The following is a 13,304-nucleotide window of genomic DNA, read 5'->3' on the forward strand; positions in this document are numbered from 1 at the left end:
ATGAAATGTGATGATGTAATGTTACCGCCTACTCAAATGAGCATATAAGCTACCTAATTAAATCAGGAAATGGGGGAACATCCTGCAGATACATATCCTGTCTCTGTGTGTGTTTGTTCTCCGCTACTCGAGTAGGCCTCAGACCAAAATCTGGCAACCTTCCAGCATATCGATCTCCCATTGAGAGATAAACATCAAATCACAAACCCATCAGTGGCGTCCCTGGGTGGGCTGGTTACAACAGAAGACCCCAGTATCCTGAAGTCCGGCACCCGCAGACTGACGGCCTAGAGGACACACAGATCAAAATCACCGGTGAAGGTAAGAGCCATTGATTCTTACAAATTCTGTGTCTCCCCTCTGCTACATGCTCTGAACCGGCTCTTGGGGTACAGTATAGTCTGTCTTCTTAAATACCAGCGCTAAGAACCGTAGAATATCCTTGTGATACATAATACGTATGCTGGAGGGAAAAACCTAAAAGCTGCTACGTATGATTGCGCATGAATGATTGAACCAACCTTGAGGGTACTAGGAATTCTTTACTGTGTTTTTGCCCCTTGGGAGCGTCTCTCCATGGTAACTGGCTTGCCAGGATTCATGTGAGGACACGTCTCTGGCGGCATACGCATAAAGAAGGCTGCGTACGTCCTCTTGGAGAGTGCTAGAGGTACTATTACGGTGTTAAAACGCCGGTTACAGACAGGATAGGTCTATCCACCTTCTATTCTGTCTGATACGCACAAACTGCCCTCTAATGGTGCTAAAGAACTTTGAGGTAGTAGGGATTACATTAGCCTGCATACTAATGATAGCTCTAGTCTTCTGGTTGATAAATAAGATCTCTGAGTATACAAGGCTCAGCAGGTTTAGTTGAGGGAAAAGATTTTTGCTGGGCTAATAAGAAAATTTGGGTCATATTAGTCTGCCTACAGTTAATTGGATTTGCTCTCTGGTATATATAGGTTTATTATAACTGTAGAGAAGTGCCATCTCATACTGAGTACGTAGAGATTTAGTGTTAGGTGACCAGGTGGGTCACGAGGTCTGGCCAGACCACTAAATAGTTAACCTTCTTATCAAGGTTCCCATGGGTTTGATGCCTATCAACTGATCAGTTTCAGTTTAGGACACGCAAGTTCAAACAGTGAGCGGGAACCTCTTATAACAACGGGACGCAGTCTATGTATCGAATTCGCGCAGTGCAGTCGGCATGGATATTGCTAAGCAGGAGTGATAATGAAGTACACTTGTTGAGATGTGGGCACACAGTAACAGCGTATATTAAGAGAATAAGTGAATAGCAACCAGAGAAAGAGGCAGATAGAGAGATATGGTCTAGGTGCGGCCTGTACATTGAGTTAGCGAAGTGCAGTCAGTACGGGTCCGCAAGCCATAGGCATTTTACACTTTAGGACAAGCCAGGAGAATTTTTAGCCCCCAATACAGTCAAGTATCAACCAGAAAACATAGATAGGATTTTTTTTAGCAGGAGCACCAGGAGGTAATAAGCTTAAGGAGTTAACAGTTTACTGAATCTGTGTGAAGGAATGTGAATGACCTTTGAGACTCTCTGCTGATAAGTGGAAGCGCATGATCTCATGTGTGAAATTCTGTGTGAATGAGAGCTCACTGAAGGTTCTGTCTGCAGACTGCGATTTTCAAAAGAAAATCTGATGCAAATCATGTCTTGTATGGCAGATGGATATTTGCTGGGACAGTCCCAGGTACGAATGTGAAGAAATTCCATTACATACAGCGAACTGGTGGAGGGTGCTGTTAGCATTAAACACGCATATCCCTTTAAGTAATGCATTGAAAGGTCACACGTTACGAGACCTGAGGCTTGGTGAACAGTTTATATTGCAAAGCCCAGACGGACAAGTTTTCCACAATAGACGGTTCCGTGTCAGGAATCGAGGAGGCACCTGTGGTTTAAACTGTGGGTTGTATTGCTTGCCTTGTGTGTGTGTGTGCCAGATATTCCATGAGAAAATGTCGTGCCCTAATTGCACATTTGGATTAATGTTGATTATATCTCCTGAAGGTTGGAGTATTGTCAAAATTATACCAGGAGGGTATATCCAACAGCTCACTGGTTTTGGATTTCTGTCAGACAGATTTCCAGAGTATAAAGTTTTTAGGCTCAATGTGCATGGTATTCCTGCAACTCCCTGGGTCGACGGAATTTCATTAAGTGACATAGAAAATTATAATCTTGTCAGATGTCCATTAAATAATGGGCAGCCAGAGACGTACCTGGTTGAAGCGCAGCTTGCAGCTTTGCTCACTGGATTCACATTATAGCATAATACGTATTTGTAGAAGGTATACAGCTAGTTTTTCATAATGTCAAGTTTTTTTTTTTAGAATGCATGTTGAAAAAAAAAAAAAAAAGGAGAGGCAGATGGTTCAAGGTACAACGTTGCCTTTGACTTGAAGCAGTGTTAGATATCCATGGAAGGCAATTGTCAGGTAGTAAAGATAAGGAATGCTTTTAGTATGTGTTAGAAAGAAAGGAAAAAAAAAAAAAAATGAGGAACTCCCGTTATATGTGTAATGGAAATCCACCACTCTGCCCCCTATTCGGTATTAATATGGTGATTTCCAAAGGGGGGGAGAAGAGAGGAGAGTCAGCTATTTTTAAATTTTTTTAAATATTTTTAATCCATAAAGGTATCTCTCATTAATCTGGATTTTGAGTTTTTCTTTCCGGAAGGTCCAAGAACCTGGTTGTATGGCGATCACACAGCATGAGATAGTAGAAAGCAGAACCACTCCTCCCTCATAACTCTACAGGGGAGGTGGAGTTGACGGCACTCATTGAGACGTTTAGGGGGCTTTAAGGTAAGCAAGACACCACATATACAAGTCATTGTTTTCAGGTGAACCCACAACTGCAGCCCCATATGGGGAGGAAAGGTCTTTTCTTACACCAACAGGCCCTGGAAGAGGTTGCCATAGTGGAAGTGAGGGTACATATGAGAAGGAACTCGTGGAGCACGAAGCAAACAAAGTGGCTGGGAATCAGCCAGAAGACCAAGGTACTGGGAGACCCCTGAGGCGCCTCCACTGGTCATGGTGAGCATTAAAGATAACCAGTTAGACTTAAGTATCTTACAGGCTCTCACTCGGTCACCAACCGGGGAAGAGACTGAAGTCTGGTCGGAAGCTGGAGCTCAGAACCGTGGATGGTGGGACAGTGGGTATGTTTGCCAAAATCCTTGCACCATGTGATGGCTCATGACTCAACGCACGTGAGTGAAGACAAAAACTATGTGCTCTGAAGAAAGATGCTGGGTCCACCTGTTTAGCTTTACATTAACATAGATTATATGCGCACAACACAGATAGACTAGAAAGATGCCATAGACATACACGTGCGCCTGGGCCCTCCTATCCGTTTCAATGACTGCAGATTGACTTCATACAGGCTGCCCAAGGTAAGATGTATGAAGTATGTGCTCGTGTGTGTTGATCTCTTTTCAGGGGACTGGAGGCCTTCCTGATGTCAGAAGCTACCACAACTGAGGTACTCTTTTGTCCACATAGATGTTGTAACTATTTGACAACCCCTGCAGCAGGTCCGGAGTCCAAAAGGGACTCCCATTTGTGTATAAATAAGTTTTTGATTCTATTTTAGTTAATCCAGACATTGGTTGCTGACCAAAAGACACGAAGACCACTGGAGCCACTGGTTGATGGTCCCCGCTAAGCCACATCCGTAGAGTTAAACGGAAGACCGGTCTACATAAGCTACTATGAGGTCCTGGAGTGGAAGAATATGGGTCCTGTCCCTGATGATGTTGGCAGCTTTACTGCAAGAAGGACAAATGGACGAGACACTTCAGAACAGCACATCAGTAACCTTGTGGTTTGACACCAAGGCAGCAACGGCTACATTTAGGGTGGACTTGTGTCAGATAGTGAAGTGTCAATGGAATCTTAAATTTGGGAAGAAGAGTAGCAACCCCAATTATAAATATCTAACAGGAGTTGAAGGGGCGGTGGTATATATCTGTGTAACTAGACCTGGAAATGAGAACTGTAATTCTTGGTCAGATGCAGCTTGGAACACGGGAACTTCATGGGGGTATAAGCCAGAGGAAGCCATGACTCGTGTTAGTTTATCAGGAAAGCCTCTCCTCAAGAGGATGAATATTGCTGTACCCATTCCAAAATGGGGTTGTGATCCAGAGGTTTTGGACTGGAGATTCTCTTGCAATCCTCTCCTTATAACACTGGATGAACCCTCTCTTGGAGATGAAGGTCTCTATGTATTGGGACTGTATACCCCAGGTAGACAGGTTCAGCAGGGAACATTTTGGTTAAAAGCTGTTCCTGCACAGGACAAGGAACAAGAGGAGGACAAACCCAAAAGGTCAGGAGAAATGTTGGATGTTGATGGAATTGGGGAATTAGGCTATGAGGAGAAGTTAGCCGTAGAAACAGGCTACACAGAGAGGAATGAATGGTTGCTATGGATGAAGTATACTACAGAGCAAAATAACAAAACTGATTGTATTGCATGTGCAACCGCTAGGCCCCATTTAGTGACTATTCCCCTCAGATATTCAGAACAGGATCAAGTAGACTTACAGTGTATTCTAGCTTTGTATAATGCCACATATGACCCTAGTGATAATGTTCTGTGTCAATCTCTATCAGTCCGGTATCCAATAGCAAAAATTGATCAGGTACCACCTAGAGTTTATGCATATCCAGGTGACTACACTTGCTTCCTGAGAACAGGACCAGGAAGATGGGTAGGAAATCTAACTTCAGAGTTTTGTCACAACACCATCCCAATAAATACAGATACAGGAGGGTTTAAAGCCAGTTGGTTTCAAAACCAAACTATAGCAAGGAGTGACATATGGTGGTTATGTGGAGATATGAAATTAAGGCCTAGGTTGCCACCAGGTTGGGTTGGCAGCTGTGCTCTAGTTCAAGTGCTCATGCCATTTAAAATAATTTCATCAGAAGAGATTAAAGGAGGTGGAATGAATATTGAAACCCTACACAGAAATAGGAGATCAGTACCTGCTGGGTCCTTTGATCCTAGAGTTTATATAGACAATATAGGGGTACCCAGAGGGGTACCTGATGAGTACAAGGCCAGGAACCAGATAGCAGCAGGTTTTGAATCAATTTTCTTTTGGTGGGTGACAATTAATAAAAATGTGGATTGGATAAATTATATTTATTATAATCAGCAAAGGTTTATAAATTACACCAGGGATGCAGTAAAAGGGATAGCTGAACAATTAGGCCCAACTTCTTTAATGACACATCAGAATAGGATGGCTTTGGATATGTTGCTAGCGGAAAAAGGGGGCGTGTGCAAGATGTTTGGAACGTTTTGCTGTACCTTCATCCCCAATAATACAAGTCCAGATGGGAGTATCACCAAGGCGTTGGAGGGTCTTACATCCCTGTCCGAAGAATTGGCATAAAATTCGGGTATCAACAATCCCTTCATGGACTGGTTGGAATCCTGGTTCGGTTGATGGAGTCATCTTGTGTCCAGCCTCCTCATCTCTCTGGCAGTAGTAGCAGCAGTACTTGTGACCTGTGGATGCTGCTGCATACCATGTATCAGAGGACTACTTCAAAGATTGATTGATGCGTCTATTACTAAAACTATGTATATTACAATGAAACCTTACAATAATGATTATGAGCAAATGGTTTGAGGTTGAGAATTAGATATGATCTCCCTTTCCCTATGGGGAATTCGGCAGAAGAAGGGTTAGGAAGTCCGACACTGGCATTAGGCCTTTGAATGTACCTATATGTGAATGGTAGAGTCATACCTGTTCTCAAAAGGGGGGACTGACAGGGAATTCTATATGTCCTTTTAATATCAATGTATTTCTGGGGTCTTACATGCATACTCTGTATATGAAAATGCTGTCTCATGATAATGATTACCTATAACCTTATTCTTCATAAGAAATTGTACGTGATGGATAAACTGTTTACTGCACCCAGTTGGACATTGAAACTACACGTCCACATGTTAGGTAGATACTGGGGCCATGAATACTTAGTAAGACAGGTTAATGAGGCTAATGGAGCTATAACTGTCATGAGGATAGATTAATGAGAATAATATTGGGGTCTTGTGTAATTTACCCAAGACCTATTAAAGCTTTCAGCACGTCTACACAAATACTAATAATTAACAGCCGAGTACAATCTGATTGGTTAACGAATATGAATATGATTGGTTGGAACCATTTATGCTTACTGTTGAATGATCAATTGTCCAATGAAATGTGATGATGTAATGTTACCGCCTACTCAAATGAGCATATAAGCTACCTAATTAAATCAGGAAATGGGGGAACATCCTGCAGATACATATCCTGTCTCTGTGTGTGTTTGTTCTCCGCTACTCGAGTAGGCCTCAGACCAAAATCTGGCAACCTTCCAGCATATCGATCTCCCATTGAGAGATAAACATCAAATCACAAACCCATCATTAGCTAGTAGATAGAAGAATATTTAGAATAGAGAGTCCTCAGTGGTTGATACCTTTTAATGGCTACCTGAAAAGATGGAAACAAATTGCAAGTTTTCGAGACTACGCAGGTCTCTTCATCACGCTAGACTAATACAAAATCTGAAGAATCACATATTTATACCCAAGACAGGACAGAAATAATGCAATAGATAAGACAAGTGATGTGAAGCTGAATAGTCATTATGGGAGAGGGATAAGCATAAATATTGGAGCAGTTCATAGATAAGCAGTGTGAAGGCTTTATTGCCCTCTTACTGCGGTCTGGTTCTGTGTTGTGATGACCCCTGAAGGTCTGAGGAGCAAATTCCTTAATTGATGTAAAAAGACATAAATCCATGCGACACATTAATACCTGCACTGAATGTGTCGAAAGTTTTCATAAATTTGTACTCAGAGATTCTTCTCTCTCTCTGAGACTTGAAGTTACCTTTTAATTCAAGTAATTAAAAGAATGGATCTACCTGTGGCAAAACGTTTTGTATCCCTGGTCATGGCATGATAGACATTAAATTACTTGTATTAAAAGGTAACTAGTCTCAGAGAGAGAGAAGAATCTCTGAGTACAAATTTATGAAAACTTTCGACACAGACCTTCCGGGGTCATCACAACACAGAACCATACTGCAATCAGAGGGCAATAAAACCTTCATACTGCTCATCTTAACTATTCCTTAACATACAATCCTCTGTCTCCAAACACAGACAGCCCCCTCATGCCCTCTCTTGCTCCCACCTGCTAACACTTTCTCTGCTCCTTCTCACTGCTGGTGATATCTCTCCAAATCCTGGTCCTCCTCACCACATTCCCACAGTCATTTCTACCTCCCATCCACGCTCTATCACAACCTTCCGTAACCACTCCAACCTTATACCCATTCACCCAGCCCCCGCTTCCCCAGTCCCACTAACAGGAGCTCTGTGGAACGCTCGCTCTGTCTGCAACAAGCTTTCCTGCATCCATGATCTTTTTGTTACTACCAAACTTTCCTTCCTCGCCATCACCGAAACCTGGCTCACCCCTTCTGACACAGCCTCTCCTGCTGCACTTTCATATGGTGGCTTCCACCTTTCTCACATCCCCCCGCCCCAGCAGCAAACATGGCAGAGTAGTTGGTTTTCTCCTGTCAGATACCTGCTCCTTCACCCCTATCCCACTGCCACCCTCTGTTACCCTCCTTTCCTTTGAGGTGCACTCTGTGCGCATCTACTCCCACTCCAACCTCCAACTGGCTGTCATCTACCGCCCCCCAGGGCCAGCCACCACCTTCTTTGACCACTTCACCACCTGGCTACTTCATTTCCTTTCTGCGGACATCCCTACTATCATCATGGGTGACTTCAACATCCCCATTGACACTTCCCTCTCAGCTGCCACTAAACTTCTATCTCTCTCTTCCTCCTTCGGCCTCACTCAATGGTCTTCTACAGCCACCCACAAAGATGGCCACACACTGGACCTCATCTTCACCCGCCTCTGCTCCCTATCTAACCTCTCTAACTCACCTCTTCCTCTCTCTGACCACAGCCTTCTCACATTCTCTTCCCTCTCCACTCCATGTCTACAATCCCCACCCCATAAACTTTCACACCCTCGCAGAAATCTTAAACACCTTGACCTACACTCATTCTCTGAATCCCTCCTCCCTCTCACAGATATAAGTTCCTTACACAATGCGGATGATGCTGCTGCTCTATATAACACCACAATAGCTGTAGCTTTGAAATCTGCTGCCCCACTTACACATACCAAAGCTCGCAAAATCAACAGACAGCCCTGGCACACCAGCCTGACCAAAGAACTGACGCGAGCTTCCAGGGCTGCTGAGCGCAGATGGAAAAGATCCCACTCCAACGAGCACTTCATCGCATTCAAACAGTCCCTCACTACTTTCAAGACCACACTCGCCACAGCTAAACAAACCTACTTCTCATCTCTCATATCCTCCCTGACTCACAACCCTAAACAGTTATTCAACACCTTCAATTCTCACCTCCGTCCCCCAGCACCTCCTCCCTCCCCACTCATCTCAGCTGAAGACTTTGCCTCATTTTTCAAGCAGAAGATTGATAACATCAGAGACAGTTTTAGTCAACAACCCCCAGAGCCCTTTCTCCCAACTTCCCAGCCCTCCACCTCCAAAACCAACTTCTCCACCATTACAGAAGATCGACTCTCCACTCTACTCTCAAGATCACATCTCACCACCTGTGCACTTGACCCGATCCCATCCCACTTCATCCCAAACCTCACCACAGTCTTCATCCCAACCCTAACCCATCTCTTCAACCTATCACTAACAACTGGTGTTTTCCCCTCAAGCTTTAAACATGCCTCCATCACACCTATCCTCAAAAAGCCCTCTCTTGACCCATCCTCTGTATCTAGCTATCGCCCTATATCACTTCTCCCCTATGCCTCCAAGCTACTGGAACAACACGTCTACCTTGAACTGTCCTCCCATCTCTCTTCTTGCTCCCTCTTCGACCGCTTACAATCTGGCTTCCGGTCACACCACTCCACTGAAATTGCCCTTACTAAGGTCACCAATGACCTCTTAACCGCCAAGAGCAAGCGACACTACTCTGTCCTCCTCCTCCTTGACCTGTCGGCTGCCTTTGACACAGTGGACCATTCCCTATTATTACAGACCCTTTCATCCCTTGGCATCACAGACTTGGCCCTATCCTGGATATCATCATACCTAACAGACCGGACATTCAGCGTCTCCCACTCACACACCACCTCCTCACCTCGCCCCCTATTTGTCGGAGTCCCACAAGGTTCAGTCCTAGGACCCCTGCTCTTCTCCATTTACACCTTTGGCCTGGGACAGCTCATAGAATCTCAGTATCATCTCTATGCTGATGACACACAGATCTACATCTCTGGACCAGATATCACCTCCCTACTAACCAGAATCCCTCAATGTCTGTCCACTCTTTCATCCTTCTTCTCCGCTAGATTTCTGAAACTTAACATGGACAAAACAGAATTCATTATCTTTCCCCCATCTCAAGTGACCCCCCAACGAACCTATCCATTACAGTAAATGGCTGCCCACTCTCCCTAGTCCCACAAGCTTGCTGCCTCGGGGTAATCCTTGACACTGATCTCTCCTTCAAACCACATATCCAAGCCCTTTCCACTTCCTGCCGACTTCAACTCAAAAATATTTCACGAATCCGTTCATTCCTCAACCAAAAATCTGCAAAAACCCTAGTCCATGCCCTCATCATCTCTCGCCTTGACTACTGCAACCTCCTGCTCTGTGGCCTCCCCTCGAATACTCTCGCACCCCTCCAATCTATTCTAAACTCTGCTGCCCGACTAATCCACCTGCCCCCCCGCTATTCCCCAGCCTCTCCCCTCTGTCAATCCCTTCACTGGCTCCCCATTGCCCAGAGACTCCAGTACAAAACCCTTACCATGACATACAAAGCCATCCACAGCCTGTCTCCTCCATACATCTGTGACCTCGTCTCCCGGTACTTTCCTGCACGCAACCTCTGATCCTCACAAGATCTCCTTCTCTACTCCCCTCTTATCTCCTCTTCCCACAATCACATACAAGATTTCAAGATTTCTCTCGCGCATCACCCCTACTCTGGAACTCTCTACCACAACATATCAGACTCTCACCTACCATCGAAACCTTCAAAAAGAGCCTGAAGACCCACCTCTTCCGACAATCCTATAACCTGCAGTAACCACCGATCGACCAAACCGCTGCACGACCAGCTCTACCCTCGCCTACTGTATTCTCACCCATCCCTTGTAGATTGTGAACCTTCGCGGGCAGGGTCCTCTCTCCTCCTGTACCAGTTATGACTTGTATTGTTTAACATTATTGTACTTATTTTTATTATGTATACCCCTCCTTACATGTAAAGCGCCATGGAATAAATGGCGCTATAGCAATAAATAATAATAATAATAATAATAATAATAATAATAATAATCTATGAACTGCTCCAATACTTATGCTTATCCCTCTCTCATAATGACTATCTGCTTCACATCACTTGTCTTATCTATTGTGTTATTTCTGTGCTGTCTTGTGTATAAATATGTGATTCTTCAGATTTTGTATCAGTCTAGCCTGATGAAGAGACCTGCGTAGTCTCGAAAGCTTGTGCTGTCTTGTGTATAAACACGTGATTCTTAAGATTTTGTATTAGTCAGCCTGATGAAGAGACCTGCGTAGTCTTGAAAGCTTGCAATTTGTTACCATCTTTTTAGTTAGCTATTAAAAGGTATCAACCACTGAGGACTCTCAATTCTAAATATTCTTCTATCTACTGGCTAACACGGTACAAAGATACATATCTTTCCTGTATCAAAATGGAGGATACCCAAATGTACCACATCTTTATGGAACTTAAACCACTTCTGAAGAAACGTGCACAAATGGACAGCGACATTTTTTTCTCATCTAAATGCAAAAAGGAGAATCTAATTCCCAAAGGACTCTGAATTACAAACCCAATTCTTCATACCTACAATACCCAGGGCAATTTGAAACTCTGAGGAAAACACTTACAGAAAGCACAGAGCAAAAATTACAACAATACTACAACAAACTACGAACATTTCTGATTCATAACAAGGAAAAGAAACTACACAGATTGCACCTCAACTCAGGATTCTATACAAACAGATACAAAACAAAGACAAAACCTGACAACTTGGACAACCACACCATTCCAGACACAAAAGCATCTAACTGTGTCATCAATCTCTCGGATTATAAACCCAACAAAGTGGAACTGGCCATGCTTTCTAGAGGACTCTCATTTTGCTCCACTAAGGCCATAGATAAAATTGAACTCTGCAGTGATATGGAACATTATTTCAGGAGACTGTGCCTGAGGGAATATTTCAATGATACAGAAGATTCAGAAAACACTCAGACTGAAGGAAAAGGGTTCCTAACAACCAATAAGAGGTCAGACTGGACACCTCCACCTGGACGCAGCCTTCATTTGGATAAATACATAGACTCATTCAGACATTTGATAAAATCCACCATCATAAACAGCAACAGGAGACTAGCATCCAACATCAGTGCCCAGGAGAGAAAGGCCATACAGTCGCTGAAAACCAACAAAGAAATAATCATTAAACCTGCGGACAAGGGAGGTGCAATAGTCATGATGAACACATCAGACTATATGAAGGAAGCAAACAGACAACTTATGGACACACGCTACTACAGAAAATTGGAGTCGGATCCTACACAGGACTATTACAAGGAACTTAACAAGTTGGTGTCTGGTCAGCCTGATGGATCCAGAAGAGGCAATGACCTGATACCAAAGAGTCCAAGAATAGGGACATTCTACATGCTTCCCAAATTCCACAAATCTGGAAATCCAGGGAGGCCGATTATTTCATGTGTGGGCACACTTACTGAGCAGGTATCTGGATGGGTAGAGGGTATTCTTAAACCCCGGGTAAAGGATACACCCAGCAACATTCAGGACACAACTGACCTATTGAATAAACTAGCAGCAATAGGTTCTCTACCAGAAGGAACCATCCTGGCCACCATCAATGTGGAATCTTTGTACACTAATATCCCACACCAGGATGGATTAAATGCCTGCAAAGTCTTCAAGGAAAACACCGGGAATGATGTGAATTCTGTGGTGAAACTCACAAAATGTATCCTCACCCACAATTGCTTGAATTTGACAATAAGATCTATTTACAGTAGACTGGCACAGCTATGGGAAGTAAAATGGCTCCACAGTATGCAAATCTTTTCATGGCCAAGCTTGAAAGCGACTTTTTGTACTCATGTCCCATCAGGCCTCTGGCCTACTACCGCTTCATTGATGATATTTTAATCATCTGGACGGAGTCTGAGCAACAGTAAAAGACGTTCCATGAACAGTTTAATCAATTTCATTCCGCCATCAATTTAACACTCAACTATTTCAGCATTGAAATTAACTTTTTAGACACCATCATTAAGCTAAAGAACAATGAAATAGAGACATCCCTGTATCAGAAGCCAAGCGACCGTCCAACATACCTTAAATGGGACCGTTTCCATCCAAAACACATAAAGAACTCTATTATCTACAGCCAAGCCATCAGATACAATCGTATATGTTCCAACCCCATGGATAGAGATGAACACCTTGGTCGCCTCAGAAAAACCTTTTTGAACCAGGGCTACCATCCAAGAACAATTGAAAACCAAATTACAAGGGCCACCAGAATATCAAGGAATCACGTGCTACATTAGAAAGCTAAAGAAGAAAATAACCGGGTGCCTCTAGTGGTCAGCTACAATCCAAATCTGGAGGTGCTAAGGGGAGCAGCATGGAAATTGCAACCTTTACTGCAAAAAGATGCCCGATTACAATCCATATTTCCAGACCCCCCACTGCTGTGTTTTAGGCAGCCCCCAAATTTAAGAAGCATAATTGTCAGAAGCTCCCTGTCCTCTCCAACAGTTGTAGGAACCTTTCCTTGCAACCAGAAAAAATGTAAAACCTGTCCATTTATAATGACCACGGACAAGATAAAGATCCCCAACTCACATTAGGACTACAAGATCCCAGGTACATTCAGCTGCATCACATCTAATGTGGTGTACTTAATTATTTGTACTAAATGTCTAACTGGGGGTCTGTATGTGGAGGGAGACCGGGCAAAAACTGAGAACAAGGATGAATTCTCATCGCCACACAATAAGAGAAAAAAGAATGGATCTACATGTGGCAAAACATTTTTGTATCCCTGGTCATAACATGATGGACATTA

At 43.6% G+C, this 13,304-nt stretch overlaps 1 protein-coding gene across 1 annotated transcript in view; it reads left to right on the forward strand.

Annotated features, from left to right (window-relative positions):
• The first annotated feature begins 265 nt into the window (after positions 1-265).
• LOC141084704 (uncharacterized) overlaps positions 266-13,304 on the forward strand; it is a 127,615-nt gene continuing 114,576 nt past the window's right edge. The window contains exons 1-2 of the mRNA XM_073569581.1: positions 266-321; positions 3,644-5,087. Coding sequence (XP_073425682.1) covers positions 3,762-5,087 — 1,326 coding nt within the window. The 5' untranslated portion in view covers positions 266-321; positions 3,644-3,761. The remainder of the gene's footprint in view (positions 322-3,643; positions 5,088-13,304) is intronic.

Source organism: Dendrobates tinctorius, unplaced genomic scaffold, assembly GCF_039654945.1.
Source record: "Dendrobates tinctorius isolate UK_male_01 unplaced genomic scaffold, ASM3965494v1 ptg000026l, whole genome shotgun sequence".
NCBI lineage: Eukaryota > Metazoa > Chordata > Amphibia > Anura > Dendrobatidae > Dendrobates > Dendrobates tinctorius.